The following is a 22,489-nucleotide window of genomic DNA, read 5'->3' on the forward strand; positions in this document are numbered from 1 at the left end:
TGCAATAGTGTTAATAAAAATAGATTGTGGAAGGGGAGTGTTGTGCTGAGCTCAGTGTTTAGATTTATGTGGCAGAGTATATGAATAATGTTGTGGGCAGTGGAAGAAATTACTGTATTGGCTCAAATATAGGCCACACTTTTTCCCCCCACTTTAAGTCTTTAAAGTGGGGGTGCGGCATATATTCGGGGTCTAGCGGCCGACGCAGGGACATGCAGTTCCGGGCGCCGGGCAGGCAGCAGGGTTAGGATACAGATCCTCTCGCAGCTGTGCAGGGGACCTGTATCCTACTCTCTGATACGCTCAGACAGCCTCTCCTGCCAGCACAGGAGTGCTGGCACGGGAGATTGTCTAAGCGCATAGTGCAGACGTTCACCGGCAGCGGTGACCGTCCGCACGATGCGTTTTACCTCTTCCCCCAAGACTTACCAGAGCAGACTCCCGGGTGTCTTGCGGGGCCGGCGTACATCCGCTGAGTCCCAGCACCGGAAGTTGTATACGCGTATTGTGTAGATGTCCCCCGCAAGACACCCGGGAGTCTGCTCTGGTAAGTCGGGGGGGGGCAGAGTGGCAGCATATCTCGGGGGGAGGAGGACAGTGGCAGCATATTTTGGGGGGGGGGACAGTGGCAGCATATCTTGGGGGGGACAGTGGCAGCATATCTCGGGGGGGGGCAGTGGCAGCATATCTCGGGGGGGACAGAGTTGCAGCATATCTCGGGTGGGGGAGAGTGGCAGCATATCTCGGGGGGAGGGAGACAGAGTGGCAGCATGTCTATTAAAAAAAATTTTCTTTAAAAAAGTACCAAACTTTTAGGGTGCGGCCTATATCCGAGCCAATACTGTAATTTCCGATCTTGCTGTTAAGTTTTAGCGATCGCTGATTTATGTAAAATGGATCTTTAATCCTCAGTCACTTATGCTGACCCAGAGCAGCAATCACCAGAGCTCCTACCACCCATACACGTCAGTGGACCTCGTGAGTCCCTCTGTCTGTGTTTTGCAGAGGTAACTGCTTCTTGGTGACATTGTGGTAAGAGCTGATGTTTTGGGGAAGGATTGCATGTCTGGCACCCTCTATAGCAGGGGTGGGCAATTAATTTTCCCATGGGGCCACATGAGAAATTGGAATGGTTTTAGAGGGCCAGACCTCTACAAACTACAAACTCCGAAGCCTTGTCCATTTTGTTAACTTATGTGCTGTTTAATAAAGTTATTCAAGCCTACGTCATTGGTAGAGGTGCTTGAATAAGTAAGGCCTGAATAACTATTAGCACAGCACAGAAGTGAACAAAATGAACAAGGCTTCGGAGTGCATACCGTATTTTTCGCTCTATAAGACGCACCTGCTGATAAGACGCACCTAGATTTTAGAGGAGAAAAAAAAGGAAAAAATATTTTGAGCTAAAAAATGGGCTAAAATATTTATTACAATAACTGAATAAGCTATGAACACAGTAAGACACACGCAGTAAGACACACACAGACACAGTAAGACACACACAGACACAGTAAGACACACACAGACACAGTGAGACACACACAGACACAGTGAGACACACACAGACACAGTAAGACACAGTAAGACACACACAGACACAGTGAGACACACACAGACACAGTAAGACACACACAGACACAGTGAGACACACACAGACACAGTGAGACACACACAGACACAGTAAGATACACACAGACACAGTGAGACACACACAGACACAGTAAGACACACACAGACACAGTAAGACACACACAGACACAGTGAGACACACACAGACACAGTAAGACACAGACACAGTAAGACACACACAGACACAGTAAGACACACAGACACAGTGAGACACACACAGACACAGTAAGACACACACAGACACAGTAAGACACACACAGACACAGTGAGACACACACAGACACAGTAAGATACACACACACACAGTAAGACACACACACACAAACACAGTAAGACACACACACACAGTAAGACCTCCCTCCCTAACCCCCCTTCTCAGTATCTCCCCTCTAACTCCCTAACCCCCCCTTCTCAGTATCTCCCCTCTAACTCCCTAACCCCCCCTTCTCAGGATCTCCCCCCCCCCGCCCCGGTCACTTACCTTAAACTCCTGTGTTGGAAGCGTGAGGCGTTTGCATCGGTTGCCGGCGCTTCACTGCTGATCGCCGGCGTCTGACGTCATATGCCGGCGCCCAGCGTAAAGCGCCGGCACCCGAGACAAACGCTTCCAACACAGGAGTTTAAGGTAAGTGACCGGGGCGGGGGGGGACACCGGACTCATTGGTGAGTCACCAGGACACTCTTTGCGGGCCGGTCCGAGCTATTCAGCGGGCCGGATGTGGCCCGCGGGCCGTGCTTTGCCCAGGTCTGCTCTATAGGCTGCATTTTCCAGGGACACAAAGGCTCCGTAGGGAAGTTCCTCGTCCATTGCCGTATTCTATATGGACTATTCCCAGAACATGTTCTTTTTGACTACTTCATCATTGTCTGGAATCATGCAAGGAGGTTCTACTGAGTAGACAAGTGGAATAGCATCCCAGCAGAGGTGGCAGGGGCTAATACAGCGAGGGATCTTAAACATTCTCCTTGCAGGAAAGGACTACGAAGTTTTTCAGTACAATGCTGTACTTATAAATGTCCGCATATTAAAAAAAAGTTAATAAAACAAACAAAACATAGTGCTTTCCATGTGTATTAAAGTAATTGTGTTTTCTTTCAAACTTGCATGATGCAGAGCCATGCAATTCTTTTTTGTCTAGGGATCCGGGTGAGATTCTTTGGGTATATCTACCGGGAGCCATAACGATACGAAATGCCGTATATTTCTGTAACGCCCTGGCAAACAGTTACATGAACTAAGGACTGTAGTAAGTGAATAACACACAGCATGTAGACACCGTCATTTATTCAGAAAGATCTGTAAAAATGCTTAAAATAGTTCTTAATTAAATAATTTGTACTAAAATGGCATTTAGGCAGCCAACAGAAAACATACCGTAGTGTGAAAAGATGGACAAAATACCGTATTTGCTCAATTATAAGACAACCCCCCAAAATGTTATTAATTTAGGGGGAAAAAAGGCCTGAATATAAGACTACCCCATAAGAAAAAAGTTTTACTAGTAAATATTAATTCACATGTAAACAATTTTTTCATATTTAATAAAAACTATGATTGAGAAATATGATTTTATTTCCTTTTACTTGCCAACCTGCCCCAGGGCTTGCTACTCTACCCCCCAAATATACCTTATATGCCACTCTGCCCCTAGATATGCCTTATACCTCCCTGATATGCCACTATTCCTACAGAAATGCCTTTTAACCCCCTATTTTCTACTCGTCCTACAGAAATGCCTTTTAACCCCCCTATATGCCACACTTTCTACAGAAATGCCTTTTAACCCCCCTATATGCCACTCTTCCTACAGAAATGCCTTTTAACCCGCTATATGCCACTCTTCCTACAGAAATGCCTTTTAACCCCCTATATGCCACTCTTCCTACAGAAATGCCTTTTAACCCCCTATATGCCACTCTAAACATGGGACCCCCGCCCCTGAAAACCTCTGCTGCTCGTTAGTTTCACCGGGGCTTCAATGACTGAGCACCGGAAGGTCATGCCCCAGAGGAAGTGCCGGCAGCAGCAGAGGCTGCCAGAGAGGAGGATCCGGGTCCCCTGCAGTGCTGCGGGGATCTGGATCTTAGTCTTGTAGTCAGACCTCTATTTGAAAAAAAACTTGTCTTCTAATCAAGCAAATACAGTATTTAATGAGAGCAAAAGCTACTGTGTTAGTCTGTAGCATACATAAAGAATATGAGAAGTATCGAGTAACAAGGCTTTTACAGTCTAGTAAATATCTTTGTATGTTACAGCACACTATGGAATTTAAAGGTACAGATACAGTACTAGTACCTTTCTGATTGATGATAATAATATAGATGTCTATTGTATTAGTGCATAATATACATAATTGAAACACTACAAAAATACTTCTTCCTCTATATAACCGACCCACGGTCATAATTTGATCTACTCTTATTGTTTAAGAAAAACTTATATGCTAAGAGAATAGCATTGGGTTTAAAGAATTTCAGTATTACGAATATGCAATTTATCACTAATGTGGATTTCCAAGGCACTTTATGACAGTATTGTATTTGGTATAGTGATATAATTTGAGCTTTTGCATAAGAATGCCAAAGATGTATAAACATGTAAGGTAATGGAATAATGCGTTACATCTGGAATGGGATACAAGGCTTGGCCTCTTTAAACAGTAACTGTTCAAAGGTATGGCAAAGGACGTGAATAGTTGATGAAGAATACAAGTAAGGGGGATTTTATTGGCAAATTACTATCCTTATGCCACGTCCAAATCCTGTTCTCGATATCCCACCACTTGTCTTTGTGATCAGATCTCTAATCACTCCGATTTTCTGTCTTGGTTGTGTATAATCTTCTTTCTCAAACTGAGCAGATCTAAATAAATATTTCGGCCCAAGATTTCAGACGCGCAGACCACAGCTCCGTTCAGTGCCCCTACAAACCCGCAAAGGAAGATATCCTGACCTGTAACACAGAACGATAGATTGTGAGCACTTCCGAGAAAAGAATGCCTGGTCAGATGATCAAAGCATGATTTGTGCATTTAGGAGACATTTTTCTTATAGAAAATTTACACTTTTGCTTAATTAAAAAACATGGAATTCCATCCTTGTCTGGCTTCTGATTTGGAACATTGATTATTGAGCAGGGGCCACTAACCATCCCTTTAGCTAGAATCGCTATGAAAATGTATTGAAAAATGAATGGATTTTCCGTATTTCGATTTTAAACATTATACAGTGGTTTCAGTTTTGAGCTTATATTTTCATTTTTAGTTATGGGAATAGACACATAAATTAACTCTGTCCTCTGTTCTTGCAGTGGCTGCTCATGTACTACTCATAGGTAGCAAAGACCCTTGAGATATTTTTCCTCTCTATTTAAAGTAACTACAGATTGTAAGAGTAGCCTGATTGGCCAATAGGGCGATCTGCCCCATTTTGGTGACACACGGGCTTCTGCCCCACCTTGGACATGTCGCCTCAATCAACCTAGGTCAGAATAAACCACTGCGGTAAATAAAAGCTACCAGTATAACAAAAATAATCTAAAAGCTCTCGATAATGTCACTAAAGCAACACCTGCTAAAAGAAGAGCTTTCTACCCTCCTGGGTGGTATGCTAACCTGTCAGATAAAGTCCCTTTATAGGTGTTTTGGCCCGGTTGACAGCCGTGGTTTCTGGATCCATCCTGGAAATATCATGGTCTGCACCATAGAACTCCCCCTTTGATGCACCCAGGTAGTGTTGGTTGGTAAGTGGGGAGCCGCTGGTGTAGCAGTCAATCTGAAAAGTACACAGAACCATAAACAAGACTGAGATCCATTCATCGTTCCCAAAATGACTTGCGCAGACCCTGTAGTTAAACATTTATTACAATAGCGTTAAGAATTAAGATACCGGTAGAAAAAGTAGAAGCTTAAAATCTATTAGGAGGTTATGGGGGGGTTGAGACAGGAGGTAAGGGATTGCTTGAGCATAAAATGATTGGATTTTCATGTTAAATGTCACATCCAGCAATCAATGGCCTGGAGATCTCAATACTGGGGGTAACAATGTATATTTAGAAAGCAGTCGTGGGGTATTAAGAGAATAGTTTGTATCCTTCTATTAACTGGCTGTTTTTTTTAACGAGCAGTTAAAACGAGTAAAAGTAGGGGACATTCTGACAGAATGAGATTAAATAAGTAATTCATAGTTTGTTGCAGACACAGCATGCATCCCAGAGGGCACACGATCAGCGGGCTGTGGGTATGAAGCTGAAATAAACTGGTAAGAGGTTCACAGAAGTAAGGACAGGACCAAGCAAGAATAGATAGAGATGATCCTGAAAGGCGAAGAAAGAAGACGGATGAAAGGTAAGCCATATGTGGGGACATGCTGCCTTGATCTGAGGATCTAAGGAGTGATCTAAGGAGCACAAATGACTTGGCAAAATCCCTTCATCCTTTTTAATGAGGACTCATCTCAGGAGAAGTCCGTTAATCTTGTATCTGCTCAGGTAACTGTATACATTTTCTTTGTTTTGCTTGTCACAGTTTTCCCACAAGGATCAGTCTAAATATTGCAGAATATGCTGCTTCCTCACCTTGTCCCCGATCTGAGGGAAGATCTTTATGACGGTCTCCATCATGGCTTCTGCAAACGCACTCTTTGTGCTTTCATAATCCGCCCCGCGTTTCTGCACCTTCTTATCCTTCCACTCCGCGAACCATTCAAAGGGTGTGAAGGTCAGGGCGGTCAGAGTTGATTTCCCTGTTTATTTAAACCAAAAGGGGGTAAATGCACAACTAATAGCTACTAAAAAGGACCATTTCCAAAAAAGATTAAAATGTTTAAAAAGATACAAACATATACAGTCAGGAACGGGCTGTTGATGGAAAATGTGTTTAATCACGTGAGCTACAAACTACAGAATTGTTTGAAAACAATGATAACCTAAAGTTTAACCCCTTGAGGTCCAGGACGTACCTGGTACTTCCTGGTCACAGGTAGATCGGGATGTACCAGGTACGTCATCCCCAAAAACCGCCCCCACATCGCCACAATCGTGGTGATCGCGGGGGCGCTGCTGCTGCTGTCTTAGTTGAATACCTTGACTTGTCTGCTGTTCATAAATATATGCTTTTATGGGGTAATTTACAGTGGGGGGCTTCCAAAATCTCCCAAATGGGATATGGGCCCAGTAAACCAATTTCTGAAAATTCCAAATTTGAAAACTAAAATGCGCATGTTCCCGTTTTGCCCTCATAGCTTCCTCAAAAAAATGCATGAACCATGTATGTGAGGCCTTGTTGGAACCGGGGGATGTTGGTGAACACAATTGGGTTTTTTTTTCTGCAGTTGCACCTATTCTATACAAAATATAATATGAAATCTAAAGCAACAATGCAACATATGCAAAAAAAACCCCAAAAATATAAAAATACCTCAAAATTTGTCAGCAATTGGCGATAAAATCCCTGTTTGAAAAGTGTCAAAATGACCCTAGTTGTACCTTGACTTATCTACTATTCATAAACATATAATTTTGGGGGGATAATCAGTATCTGTGACAACTATTGCAGTTATTAGACTACCATGCCAAATTTAAAAAAAATTACATTTTAAAAACGTGATGCATGCCTTGCAATATTTGCCCTATACTGGTCAAAATAGATAAAAATCCTGGCCATATTGGGTGGTTTCCAAATAAGGACAAGTTAATGAATATATTTTGGATAATTTTTTCCCATTGGTTCAATGTGTGTACAATTGGTATGTTTCAAACAAAACAATGTACTACCCAGCTTAATATGGTTTCAAATGAATGCCCTACTTGTGCTGAAAAAAACAATATATGATTTGTGTGGGTGCACCAATTGATAAGAGAGAAATTACAGTTGAAGAAAGACATGGCAAAAACACAAAAACGGCTCCGGTCCTTTAGCGACACCTTAGTATCCAAATCCTGGTCCTGAAGGGGTTAAACACCCTGTCAATGCAGCGAGACACTCCACAGCGATGATATCCCTGGGATCCACTGACAGGGTGCTTCCTGATCAGCAATATTCCAACTAAAGAAGTGGTTGCTCAATTGGTTGTGTGGATATTTTCAGGGCCATCTTTAACATAGGGCAAATAGGGTAACTACTCCTGGCCTAGCCTTAGCTTAGGGGCCCACGGCTGCTGTTCCTTGGAGCCCCTCTTTTGCCGTGCTGTATATCGGAAGGTAATGAACTATGCAGCAGCCAGGGGGATATCACAGTTGGATGCTGGTGGAAGGTTGGGGGACAGTGTGAGGGCCAGCAAGGGAGGCTTCCCTAAGGCCCCATTATTATTATTTGGAGACAGCCAAGGATATGATTATGTAAAATGAAGGCATACTTTCCCTAAGGCAATGTGTGCTGCTGATCGCCTACTCTAGACCACCAGCTCTGATCTCTGCATCTTTACCCATCTAACAGAATCACACTGGTTGAGGATCATTTTGAATAAGGTCCCCATTCAGTAAGCAATTCTCCAGATTTTAATCTCCACATTTATTTTATAACTTTCATGCTTATCCCCCCAGATTTATGTTACATTTTGCCAATCCATGTTCATGGATTGCTACCTTCTTAAGTGTCCTGGCTGTGTAATACTTTGCAGGCGAGTAATAACAGGAGTTACAAGTGTGCTGTGGGTGTCAGGAATTAATTTTCTGTTATGGTGACAGGTGTGTAATAAACATCTATTATCTGAAGATTTTGTGTGTTACTTGCAGTTCCACATATAGCCACTAGAATGTCTCTACTGTACCATAGATAAGGGACAGCATTTACAACCTGACTGCATTCTTTCTGTGCTCCCTTTATGGGGTTTCTATGCATTTCATTTATTTTGGGCAGGGCAGGGCTGGGCATGTAGCTGGGAGAGCTTACCAGGGCAGCGCTCCTCATGGGTGGGATCCTTTGCAGAAGGGGAGGAGATGTATAACATTGGAATGTAATTTGGGGCATCATCGGGCTGGGCATCACGGAAACGTTTCTCTCTGTAACAAAAAGAAAAGCTATTACAAAGTAATATGGGGAGGGGCACTGTAATGAGAAGCTGGCTGTCAGAATTGGATGTATTCACCCATTTTACATTTTCATTATTAGTGATCATTTAGCAAGGATTTTTCTGATACAATGTTTGAAATGTAGCCTTATTACGATATCAATCAATGGAACATTCCACTGGTTGCTATGGTGACATGGTGACTTTTCACACCAGTATCACTTTTCCCATACATAACCTCCTTTGGATTATTAGGGTTGAAAAAAAACAACCCTTAAATTCTGTATTTAGTTTCTTGAAACAAATGTTATATTTATATAGAGTTATTAAATATTGTTTAATTGCTTCAACCTCCACAATGTGATCTTTTTTTTCCTTGAAATCTGCATAAATTATTAAAAAGGGATAATCAAACAAAATCAACTGATCATCCACGGAAAATCAACTCATTTAAGACAGAAAATTACTGTTCGCGTTTACACAATTGGAATCCACTACCGGATTGCAGGTGTTGTGATGAATTATTGGAGTTCCCATATGATGCCGTAATACATTTGGTGTGCCTGGATTTATATTTTACATCGTGCAGACACAAAGTCTTCGGCTCTAGTGACGGAATCTGTACTTACAACTTGGCAAGGTCTGTGTCCGGCATGAAGATATAGTTTGAGGCTGGGAGATTAAGCTCTTCCTTTGTTCCTTTAATCCCAATGAAGAGGCTGAAGCCCCCGGGCCCATGCCGAAGAGTTCCCAGCTGCTTCTGGATCTCTGCGGAGGGGCAAGGCATGCAAGCAGACATGTCAGAGCAAGAAATGCAAAGTAAAACCCAACTGCCTGGTGGCTCTGATACCCCTTAGGCTCGATTTGTCACAGAATACAGACCGAGTCTAGAGTATATACCCTGTATACAGCCTATAGAACTATTGTTCTAAAGCATGTCCTCCTCAGGCCACTGCGTTTCCATCATCTCCTGCACTTCACTAGGCTACTCCTATCCTGAAAGCACGTACGGCTTAGTGAAGGCAACTATTTGAGCGGTTAATTGGACTGAGGCTTCCATAACTGAATGACATGAAATGCGAGGTGCAGAGGAGCCCGGAGAATTAGCAGGGGCCCAAAGACCTAAGGAGGCTTTACTGCCATTAGGCAATCACAAAATGTTTGTCAGTTTATCACACATGTGCAGCGACAGATATTTTAGATTAAGAACACGGTAAACACAGCATTATATGGCATTCCAGTGGTGGGGTTATACTATGTTAAATTATGTATCTCATTATACAGAACGGAGGTATAAAAATCCACATAAAATATAGTCTAGAGGAGCAATATAATGTTCTCTGGTTTCATTCCCAGAAATTTGGTTTAAAAATCCTGGGAAGCTGTTTGCAGACAACTGCAGAACCATCTTGGTATCTCAGTAAGAGATAAAAGGCCATATCATACGGCTAGATTGTAGGAAGGACCACAGGGTCTGCTCCGTTTAGATTTACACTAGGGGAGATGGTGATGGAAAAACACATCACTGCACCCACATTAGCAAAAACGTATAATGCAGCAATTACTGCAAAAAAAAAACAAAATAAAAAAGAATAACAGATGTGGAAAAAGTACCAAAAATGGAAAAGGTGTAAGAAAATACTAGAAATAAAATATATCATTTCAGGGGCAACAATTGTATTATGTTCTTTATACAGTATGTATAAAACCAGAATCAAGTTTGTTTTCAAGCTTTACAGCCCCCCACATAGAAACATACAATTCGATGGCGGTGGAGAACCATTTGGCCCATCCAGTTTGGCTGAGGTTAATTAACACTTTTGAATATCTGTGAATAATTAATATACTGGTAAAAAAACATTATATATATATATATATATATATATTCATCACATGTTCATCACTTGGGCTATCCATAAAGAAAATTAGGTGGCACTGGTGCCAGATCTGACCTAGTCAAGTGTTAGGTTGGGCTATCATTGCAATATGTTGCATTTTTCCATTAAGGATAAAATAATAACTCGTTGCCTATAGAAACGTTGTCAGCTACAAGCTCCTAGCAGACAATACTTGGAGGTTTCACGGCTGCAGACCTGTGATGCTCTCCCCATTCCCCACATACCGTACCTGGCTGGGATCTCAGTGCGGGAGGTAGGAGTTTTTCATATGTGTTGAATATTCCAGCATCAGAAATGATAACAGGGGCAAAGATATTCATAGCATCATGTCCTTTGGATTTAACAACAACACCTGTCGAAAAAAAAAAATCTGTATATTTAATACTAAATAACACAAATAATGCCTGAGAATGTCTCAAAATATAGAAAGAAGCAGGTCTTCCATAGTTACACGTGTAAATATGCATAACATAAACACATATAAAGGTTTTCTTTTAATTGCATTGCTGGGAAAAGCCTCAACTCAAAATATAGACAAGATAGTACCATTTGTGCCGTCATTAGTATGATGGCAAAGCGTATATTCATAGAGACCGCACAGAACATCGATCCCTGCGTTTGGAAGGGGAGGCGTATGGAGCTGTTACTGGTAGGTCCATTATAAACCCTGTTGTTGCCTTCCCATGTGGACATCTGTATGCAAGTTACCCTGAATCATTTTGGGTAGGCATCCTGCCCCCGTCACCGCAACTTCTGCGCAGTTTCCCTGCTGTTTTTTTTATGTAGGTTATCTCCCTGTAGGACAGAAAGGCGAGCGGTATCTGCCGTATGACAGCTTGTTGACGCTCTTCTATACTTACCACATGCTTTTCCCTCTTTGCTGATAAGGATCTGCTCCACCGTTGCTTTGGACAGCACAACGCCTCCTGCTTTCTCAATGGTGGGCACCAGATGGTAGGTAATCTCACTGGCTCCACCAGTAGGGTACCAGGCACCACGCAAGTAATGATCAATCAGCACGGCATGCAGAGCAAAACTGCCCTTATCCGGGAACACACCTGAGGAGACACACGACACGCAATCGATACCAACAGTCTAAATTAAAGGTGCTGTTCCACTGAGAGAAAACATTAATTGCGCTCCTCTTAAGAAGCCTCTCCAGATTTTATGGCAACAACGTATAATCTTGTTTTTGAGACAAGCGTTGTCCTGGCATAAGTTATAAATTAAGCAACATTCTACATGATTAAAGAATTGTTTCTGGAAAAGCTTTGGGAATTGGCCAGCACTAGCAATGTTTCTAATGCAGCATTTAGTTACGTTTTTGTGAAATCCAGTAGAGTAGTTGGAACAGCACCCTGTGTAAAGTCATTATCGTCATTATTCTCATGCTTTACAGGAATCTCATTCGATGCATCGATGGTTAATTCATTGTGACCGTTCTACAGCCCCACCTAACCTCACCCTGACAAATATCCTTTCACTTCAGGGCCCATCTTTACATCAGTCACAGTCGATCTGCCTTGCAAAAGCCATTTGTAGCATACATGTTCTGCCTGCTCGCCTATAACTATGCCAAATTATCTTGCTAGATTCCTAGTCTTTTTAAAACCGTTCCCTAATTATATCCACTAATTTCTATTTCATGTCATAAACCATCCCAAAGATGACAAATCCAGATCCATTCTCACACTTGCCAGTCCACTTATATTCCATCTTACCTCTAAACCCTTAAATCACAGTTAGTATCGTATCAGCTACTCGGGCAACCGCTGGCCCATGGGTGTCCATAAAATAGAGATCTACACAATTATTACTAGGAATTTAAAACATTCACTATATGCATTAAAACATGGCCATGCTAATGTTATCACTGGACATACATATAAGTCATAAAGTTTAAGGTCTGTACACAGTATGATATAATTCATCAAAAACGGCAGTGCCCAAATACAATGGGAATTTAATAAAATTATCGAGCCGGCATCTTCAATAAAACCATTTTCTTTCCGCCCTATTTGCTGAGATTACTCTTCCTACACAAATTATTCACACTACAGAGCAACAAGAAAAAGTCTCATGTGTTGTGTATTCACGAGGGTAATAAAACGTGACTCAACAGGGCACCCTAAACCAGCTTTCATAGCAGACTAAGACATCTCATTCAAGTCTACATTACTGTACCAAAAGCAAATCATTATAGAACCCCTACTATCCAACACTCACTCAACCCATTCTTCTCAAACTACGTCTCCCACCAAATTCCTCTGCCATGCCCTACTAGTTATTATTCTACCCCAGATCACTAACTTTTATACCTCTGCCAAGATCTTGATATATCACCGAGTAACTTCCTAGACCAATTCATACCGTATGTCCCGAAAATGTAGCTTAATACAGCGCGCAGCTCCTTGTTGTCAGTCAGCCCATTGATTACTTCAGAAACGCTCCTGTCCGCATACTGGAAAAACGGGGAGAACCATTTCACAAGGCCGGTGCGGATTAGGAATCGGGCGAGTGGAAGTGGTAGCATCTTCAAGATGGCCATGTCTCGCACCCGACCAGATACATTCTGTAGAATGAAACACTTATTAGTGCTTGTGGATCCAGCGTTGCATGATCCAGGGTCAAAAATATGTACAACGTCCATAAACAGACTAGTATTTAAATTAAATGGATTAAAAACTTTTCCAGAAAAAAAGCACTACCAAAATACAACCATGTTTTGTACAGTATGACATAATATAAAAATGCCAAGTTTTTCCCAATCAGACATGGTCCATACCATAAAAATTGCGGCCAGCTATGATTAATCCTCGGGAGCGTTACGCTCGAAGAGACATGTATAAATAACAGCGTGGCCCCGTTGGTGAATAGCACACTGCTATCAGGAAGCATGGTAGCCTAATGGATTTGCAGATATCTGTCCATTGCAGTCCCATGACTGTATTTCGACAAGGATTACAGGGATATAAGGATCACTGTGGGGTTGCACATAAGGTACTGTACTGCAGCATCACCCAGACAGTAGATATGGACGATATGGTGTCCATCCCTTCCAGATTGTGATGATACAGGTGACCTACAGAATTGTCCAATGTTAGACGAACCTTCATTAGCTTCATAAAGTTGAGGATGGCTTTCTTCTCCCCCGGGAAGGCTTTTATCAGCTCCTCTGTGTACACCTGCTGCCCCTTATGCATATTATACCGTCGAGCGTTTTCTGGGTTTCCCAGTAACACCACATCAAATGGGTCATCCATCATTGACCATTGCAGCTGCCCGCCTGTCAGCTGATCTACCAGTATCCGCATCGGGGACAACTCATTCATCTGCCCGATGTAATGAATGCCTGAAAAGAACGAGCAAACTTAACTGCTATTCAATTACTGAAATTCCTAAGCTTTATTTCGAAATGTTTAGATTATTCTCAAAAAAAAACAAAAAAAACCAAAAAAAACCTCCCTTAATTCTCAATCGGCTCATTAACTGAGCCTGGTCCCTCTGGGCTTGGGCTTTCTGGCTACTGTACAGTATCTGAGTGACCAGCAACTAAAGTATCCTCAGAAACTGTTGCTCGAGACACTTGTGACCCTAGAGAGTTGAACATTCAGATATAACCTGAGAATCAGGTTAAGTAATCAGAACAATTAACTCAAATACTTTACCAAACTCTGTTGTCCCAACACCCACTGATAAGCGCCACAGAAGATAGCGGCACACAAAAGCTGGAACCAACTAGGTTTACTCACCCACGTCAAATTCGTAGCCCTTCTCATTGAAAGTGTGGCAGCAGCCTCCCAGTTTGCCAAGCTGTTCCAGGACCAGTACTCGTTTCCCAGCCTTGGAAAGGAGGGCCGCAGCTCCCTGGCCTCCGATGCCGCTGCCAATGACGATGGCATCTAGGTTCTGAGGGACCTTGTCTGGGGAGAACACTGCGAAAGCAAAGAGATTATAAGATCAGCAAAGGAGGGAAAAGAGACGTGGCAAGGAAAGAAGAAAAGGCAATGGGAGAAGCAGAAGACGGACATGGTGACAAACTGGGAGACATGGGTTATAATACCAGATATATCATAGAGGTGTAAAAAGGGAGCACATTTTCCTCATTTAAAGACCTCATTTAAAGACCCAAACCTTAATTAGTAATTCTCTTACTGTCTCAACCTATACCCCTTCTGCTGGGAGGCTGTTCTACCTTACATTACATCTATGCCTCTGACCCTCTAGTTTTATGACCTCTTGTTCCAAAGTTTCTTTTCCTTTAAAATAAACTTTCCACCTGTACTTTGTTAGATCCCTTTATATTCTATCACATCTCCCCTCTCTCTTTTCTTTCCTGCAAGCCGTACATATCGAGATCCCTTTGTCTTTCCTGATCATTTGTATTCTGCAAATCGTTTACCGTTTTAGTAGCCCTCCTCTGAACTTCCAATATGCTTCTGGAGATGGGGGTCTGGGTTGTTTAGCTGAACACATCTACTGCAAGTCTAAGGGGGAGGCTAAATATATAGGGGGGATCCTTCTATACATCTGCAAGGCCGAGAAAACCATAATCCAAAAGGCCACTTAGTTATCGTCTCTTCCAGTCCAAAGCATGTCTGACACGCTGCAGGTCACTTGGAGCGTCACAGTGACATCGCCTCAAACATTACAAAGGTCAAAACATAAGGTTAATTTACAGAAAAAATATAAACCACATAGAAAGCAAAGCTCGTCCACCCCGACCCAAAAAGCATCCAACAAAAGCCAATCAGGAAGGAGCCGGGAGGCTGCCTTTAATCGCAGTTTAGTTTGTTTCCTCCCAGCCGCTGTCAGTGCTTTGTCAGAAGGGATCAGCGTTACAAAACCAGCCGATTGAACGAGCCTTGCTGACTATGCATAACTATGAGTGCCGGGGATGTACGAGTTTACCATAAAGGTGACTTATTAATGAAAATAGCTTCCTATCAGCAATGACAAAGGCAATCGTAACTGTAACTCACCGCGCTAAACACACAATAACACAGCAAGAGTTCAGCGGGTTCCATTGAACTGGCGATTGTTTCATTACCGTTTTTTATCACCTTTCTCCTCAGCGCTTTATCACAAACCAGCGGCTTTGGGGGTCTTCTGGTGTCCACGGCCAAGGGGTTGGGGCCCCGGGCTCCTAGCCACTTCCTGAGTATAATAAGGGTCAGAACTAGACCTGCTATCACGTACAGCCACATGTCTGCTGTCTGTCTGTCTGTCTCTGTACTATGAGCTGCAGTCTGTCTGTCTCTGTCTGTCTGGGAGTCTCTGCGCCCTGAGCTGCAGTCTGTCTGTCTGTCTGTAAGTCTCTGTACTATGAGCTGTAGTCTGTCTGGGAGTCTCTGTGCCCTGATCTGCAGTCTGTCTGTCTCTGAGCTGCTGTCTCCCTGACGCTCTTTAACTTACAGAGAATGGGCCGGCCTTGGACAGGTGTCGGAGCACTTCCTGTGTAGCCGGGTCTCCTGATGCTCAAATCACGCAGAGGAGGCGTGTTACACAGCGAAGCTCTGCCGGCTGCGTTGAGAGACTGTTAAATAATAGCCCACGTCGATAAAGCCTGTTTTGTTTGCCAGATGATTATAAGAGGAGGGTGAAGAATTATCCATAGCGGGCACTGCTAGAAAATGATTTAAAAAGGGCCAGTCATTAAATGCGCTTTAATACATACGATAGCTGTGTGGTCCCTTTACATTTTCATGGTGTCCCCTTGGCTGTAGGTTTATATTGAGGAACACCCCGAAAGGTTTATAGGACTAACTTATCCGCCATCTTTATATGTATATATCATACAGTATATATATATATATATATATATAATAACCTCTGTTATTATGTCATGGCTCTGATGGCGGGTGAAACTGTATAATACTCAGCTGCTGTTAAGGAGTAAAAAAAAATAAAAAAAAAATCATAATCTTATGTTTCTGGTATGATCTTGGTTGGTTTTAGGGTTAATTTAACAATTCCTTTATTTTTTGTTTGCAAACACTGGGTAGATCTCAGTCCTGAGGGGTTTAGGGTGCAGTGAATTAGTGCTGTGATTTCAGGTAATAAAAAATAGATGTCACTTATTAACTGCCAGTGAGGATACCAATATATGGGTGAAAGGTTAGAATTCTGGCCGAGCAAGACTTAACTACGGTATATAGTATAGTATAGTAACTAAATCATCTACTTGAATTCACTCAGTCTGCTGAGAGCCTAAAAAGAATAACATTGTGTAACATTAACTAAATTCATCATTTAGAATGAATAAACTAATATTATAAACCAAGCTAATACCACATATTTAGGATCATTTCATTTGCCTATAATCTCCCTTTAAAAAACTATTTTAGCAACCGATTAAAGTGTATTTGTCACCTTTCCCGGACGCTACATTTTACCGGTCAGCGTACTAGGTGTAGATAGACGGTTATCAGCAGATCCATTTCTCTTTGTCTCTGATCCATGGACCTCTTTATTCACATAACCTCTTCTCACTGTTGTCTCTAAGCCATCTTGTGTGACTAGAAGTAAAACTATAGTTAAACTGACACCATGCCATCCTACTTTTACCCCTAGGGAACTGGGATGCCGAGAGGCAGAGCCAGGGGTAGTGTCACTGGCAGCGCCGTCCATGCGCACAATGCAGTGATACTCTACCTCTTAGGCTCCTTCCCCAGCAAAATCAGGACACGGGGGGGCGTCACTGTCCCAGACACTGGAGAATGAAATCAGGACTAGGGGATTGTAGCTCCGAATCTCACCGAGCTTTACCTCTGTGTTAGAAAAAAGGGAGAGAGTGGCGAAATTGTGACTGCCCCGCGCACAGTTGGGATTAGACACTCCAGACATCCTCTCACATATTGCCCTCTCCTTGCAAATGGAAAAAAAAGTGGCTGTGAGACATGGTCACACACCTTACTTGATTAGCCACCCAACACTGTGAGGAGTTCATACAGGGTCGCAACGGTACAGATTTCCATATTTTTTCACGTCCCTGGGCCGGTTATAGGAGATCTTAGACTTTCTCCAACCAGCCCATGCTCCTCATTGCCTGCAAAAGTAGGGCAGAGGGATAGGTAGCTGGGACACCGAGACAGTGCCCAAAAATCAGGACTGTCCTGGCAGAAACTGGGACTTTTAGGAAGTATGTGTCTCAAGTGTGCCTCTAAGACGGGCAGACGCTTTGAGACCCAGACCCATCCATCTGACTTTTGCATGAGCTCAGAATGCAGTATCCGCTGCCCTAAAAGTCACAATATTGCGTTGGGATTATTGGCTTCTTTACATGCGTAGAGCTCAAACTGGGTATTCCAGATGTATAAAAAAGCAGAGGGTCCGTATTATGGGTGAATGGTCTCTGGTGGGCCAGTGTGGTACATGGAGGTCAGAGGCGTATATAGGGTATGGCAGCCATGGCACGTGCCATGGGCGCCATCCCAAGGGGGGCGCCGGTAAGCGGCTTTTAAATGCAGCTCACCGGCATTTTTTTTTTTTTGATGCGGAGGAGAGAGAGGGGCGCCTAGCAACCGCTCGGCGCCCCTCATTCTCCTCCACGAGCCCTCTACCCCCATCCCGGTGCCGGCATTTCATGCAGAGCGCCGCAATATGCCGGCATATTGCGGCGCTCTGCATGAAATGCCGGCACCAGCGAGCGGCTTTTAAACACTGATGCGGAGGAGATAGAGGGGCGCCGAGCGGTTGCTAGGCGCCCCTCTATCTCCTCCGCATCAGTGTTTAAAAGCCGCTCGCTGGTGCCCGCTGCTTCACTGCTGGGCGCCGAAATATGACGTCACATTACGGCGCTCAGCAGTGAAGCAGCGGGCACCAGCGAGCGGTGCAGGAAGACAGCAACATCGTGCTCCCGTCGCTGGACTTCAAGGTGAGGGGGGGGGTTAAAAAGTGATAAGGGGGGGTTAAAAAGTGATAAGGGGGGGTTAAAAAGTGATAAGGGGGGTTAAAAAGTGATAAGGGAGGGGGTTAAAAAGTGGTGAGGGAGGGAGGGGGTTAAAAAGTGGTAAGGGAGGGAGGGGGTTAAAAAGTGGTGAGGGAGGGGGTTAAAAAGTGGTGAGGGAGGGAGGGGGTTAAAAAGTGGTGCGGGAGAGAGGGGGTTAAAAAGTGGTGAGGGAGGGAGGGGGTTAAAAAGTGGTGAGGGAGGGAGGGGGTTAAAAAGTGGTGAAGGAGGGAGGGAGGGAGGGGGTTAAAAAGTGGTGAGGGAGGGAGGGGGTTAAAAAGTGGGGAGGGAGGGAGGGAGGGAGGGGGTTAAAAAGTGGGGAGGGAGGGAGGGAGGGAGGGGGTTAAAAAGTGGTGAGGGAGGGAGGGGGTTAAAAAGTGGTGAGGGAGGGAGGGAGGGGGTTAAAAAGTGGTGAGGGAGGGAGGGGGTTAAAACGTGGTGAGGGAGGGAGGGAGGGAGGGGGTTAAAACGTGGTGAGGGAGGGAGGGGGTTAAAAAGTTGTGAGGGAGGGAGGGGGTTAAAAAGTGGTGAGGGAGGGAGGGAGGGGGTTAAAAAGTGGTGAGGGAGGGAGGGAGGGGGTTAAAAAGTGGTGAGGGAGGGAGGGAGGGAGGGGGTTAAAAAGTGGTGAGGGAGGGAGGGGGTGAGGGAGGGGGTGAGGGAGGGAGGGGGTTAAAAAGTGGGGAGGGAGGGAGGGGGTTAAAAAGTGGTGAGGGAGGGAGGGGGTTAAAAAGTAGGGAGGGAGGGGGTTAAAAAGTGGTGAGGGAGGGAGGGAGGGGGGGGTTTAAAAAGTGGTGAGGGAGGGAGGGGGTTAAAAAGTGGTGAGGGAGGGAGGGAGGGGGTTAAAAAGTGGTGAGAGAGGGAGGGAGGGGGTTAAAAAGTGGTGAGAGAGGGAGGGAGGGAGGGGGTTAAAAAGTGGTGAGGGAGGGGGTTAAAAAGTGGTGAGGGAGGGAGGGAGGGAGGGGGTTAAAAAGTGGTGAGGGAGGGGGTTAAAAAGTGGTGAGGGAGGGAGGGGGTTAAAAAGTGGTGAGGGAGGGAGGGAGGGAGGGGGTTAAAAAGTGGTGAGGGAGGGAGGGAGGGGGTTAAAAAGTGGTGAGGGAGGGAGGGAGGGGGTTAAAAAGTGGTGAGGGAGGGAGGGGGTTAAAAAGTGGTGAGGGAGGGAGGGAGGGGGTTAAAAAGTGGTGAGGGAGGGAGGGAGGGGGTTAAAAAGTGGTGAGGGAGGGAGGGGGTTAAAAAGTGGTGAGGGAGGGAGGGAGGGGGTTAAAAAGTGGTGAGGGAGGGAGGGGGTTAAAAAGTGGTGAGGGAGGGAGGGAGGGGGTTAAAAAGTGGTGAGGGAGGGGGTTAAAAAGTGGTGAGGGAGGGGGTTAAAAAGTGGTGAGGGAGGGGGTTAAAAAGTGGTGAGGGAGGGAGGGGGTTAAAAAGTGGTGAGGGAGGGAGGGAGGGGGTTAAAAAGTGGTGAGGGAGGGAGGGGGTTAAAAAGTGGTGAGGGAGGGAGGGAGGGGGTTAAAAAGTGGTGAGGGAGGGGGTAGATATAAGTAAAGAGTGTGCATTAATGTGTGGATGCATTGAGTGAATGAGAGAGAGCATGAGTTAATGTGTGGATGAGTTGTCTGAATGAGGGCGAGCATGAATTAATGTGTGGATGCATTGAGTGAATGAGGGAGTGCATGAGTTAATGTGTGGATGAGTTCTCTGAATGAAAGTGTGAATTAGTGAGTGACTGTAAAAGTGTTTGTGTGTATCATAGATGTATAATTGTGGAAGGGCAAAGATGGCACTAGCAGGAGGTTTGAGCCTTGGGGACCGAGATGGCACAGGCAGGGTGTATATGGGACAAAGATGGCACTGGCCGGACTGTTTGGGGACAAAGTTGACTTGTGGTGGGCTATTTGGGGACAAAGATGGCAAATCTTATGTGTGTTATCTGGGTGCTGGTCAGGTTCTGTGTGGGCAGTGTGGACGCCAGGGCTGGCTTTGCGGTGCAACCTGTGATCTATGCCTGTAATTTAGGGGGTTTTAAATATACCTTTAATGCCGTGTTGTTATGTGAATTCCAATTGATCTGTACCTGCAAAGCTGGGTTTGTGTGTTATTCTGTAGATCCATATCTGCTATGCTATGTTTCCATACATTATTTATGTGTACCTGCAAATACAGGGTTAATATGTCTTATTCAGTTGATCTATACCTGCGATGCTACGTTTCATATATCATTATTGTATACCTGCAAATACAGGACTTGTATGTCTGATTCTGTTTATTTGATATATACCTTCAGTGCTGAGATCACAAGTGAATTTCAATTGATCTGGGTTTGCGTGTTGATCTATACCCGCTATCGGCAGCAGGGACTAATATATATATATATATATATATATATATATATATATATATATATATATATATATATTAGGCAGCAGGGGCTAGTAAATGGGTTTTTATTTGGACAGGGGCGCAATTTCAGTGCTTGCCATAGGCGCTATTTTCAGTAGATACGCCTCTGATGGAGGTCTGTGCTGATGTCTCTTCTCTGCCCAGCACACAGACTCCGAGGGCCAGAAACACTGTCTCTGTGCCCCTGGCAACACATGGGGGGCTTGGCTCAAAGACATGGGCCAGTTTTAGCACCAGGCATGTCATTGAGGGTGATGCAGGACAGGTCCAAAGTGGTGGAAGCCCCTGGGCCACTTTTTTAGGGGCTAATCGTCCCATTGGGACTCATATCTTTGGGCACCCCCAGCAGTACACAAATAAAGCTGTGTGAATAAAATACATAATTACTTGGACTCTGGGACAGACTGGTACAGATGCCAGTCACTGTTGAATCTAAATTGACAGAACACTTTTAAATGATATTATTACGTAATATGCATTACATATCAGTTAATTATTAACAACAAAGTCTAAATGGCCCTTCTGCAAATAACCGTATGACTAAATGATAAGCAACCATACTCAAGAGATGGCGTTCCTCTCAACCATAGAAACCGCGGTTCCTCTTGCCAGAATCAAAGATGGCTGCCGAAGTATCGACTCACTATAAGCGTTACTCAAACCGCGTGACCTGAACGGTGATGTCATGATCACGTGACCCGGAAGAAATGCGAGGCAAAGCAGAAGACTGAATGTAAGTGACAGAACGGCGAGGATTGGGTGGGAGATGGGGAAGAGAAGGCGTGGAGGGGCACATATGTTTATTAAAATGTAATTAATTGGCTTGGATAGCTGGTGGGCCGTTCAAAATATAGACTGTAGTGAGAGTAATACGTGTGCCAGGAATTAACAGGTAAAATAGGGGGTTAAAGTGAGCTCACGGACAGGCGAGTTTGGTCGCCCAGAACGCAGGGGTTGAAACCGTAGAGATTACGGCGATTATAAATGATCGGTAGGATCGGTGATTCCCAGTGATCGGAAGGATCTGGTTGATGAAGGAGAGGCTACATTGCACAACATAAGCAGACAAAGTTGTTAAAGAAGGAATAAGAGGAGGAAGTGGACTGTGTGTTTTTTCAAGATCGTCTTTAGGATAAAGTGCTAAATGTAGAGCAATCACTATGGGAACCAAAAAAAGATACTGCTTATTTCCCCCATTTATAGCACTTTGTGACAGATTTGCACTTTTTAATATAAATGTACCCAAGTGCACATTTTTAATATATATTAAATATAGAAAAGCTACAGTGAGAATAAATGTAGGGATATAGTTATCAAGAAGGTCCTTTCATATTCTAGAAACAGAATATGACAGTAGATCAGCCTGTCTGGTCTGCGCATGGTTTCCTGCTTTAAAGCCCTATGCCTACACAGTGTATATTTAAATTCCCTTACTGGGTTAACCTCTACCACTTCTGTTGGGAGGCCGTTCCACTTATCCACCACCCTCGCTTCCTTATGTTACATCTAAGCCTCTGACCCTCTAAAGATGTACTTTATTTGATCTGTGTTTGTACGGTCTGTTTAGGCGTATATTCTGTAGATTTCCCCGTTTTTGTCCCCTCCAGCCGTCGCC

At 44.0% G+C, this 22,489-nt stretch overlaps 1 protein-coding gene across 1 annotated transcript; it reads right to left on the bottom strand.

Moving 5' to 3' along the window:
* Positions 1–4,436: 4,436 nt before the first annotated feature.
* On the bottom strand, positions 4,437–15,742 carry LOC149275881 (all-trans-retinol 13,14-reductase-like). The gene is made up of 11 exons (XM_089504178.1): positions 15,586–15,742; positions 14,288–14,470; positions 13,646–13,887; positions 12,906–13,107; positions 11,396–11,593; positions 10,765–10,887; positions 9,267–9,405; positions 8,520–8,629; positions 6,206–6,372; positions 5,244–5,403; positions 4,437–4,582 (listed from the first exon to the last, which is right to left on the bottom strand). Exons 1-11 carry the CDS (start codon positions 15,740–15,742, stop codon positions 4,437–4,439), a joined length of 1,827 nt encoding a protein of 608 aa, XP_089360304.1.
* Positions 15,743–22,489: the final 6,747 nt, after the last annotated feature.

The sequence above is a fragment of the Sceloporus occidentalis genome, unplaced genomic scaffold, assembly GCF_023333645.1.
Source record: "Sceloporus occidentalis isolate IW3139 unplaced genomic scaffold, rSceOcc1.0.p SCAF_259, whole genome shotgun sequence".
NCBI classification, from domain to species: Eukaryota; Metazoa; Chordata; class Lepidosauria; order Squamata; family Phrynosomatidae; genus Sceloporus; species Sceloporus occidentalis.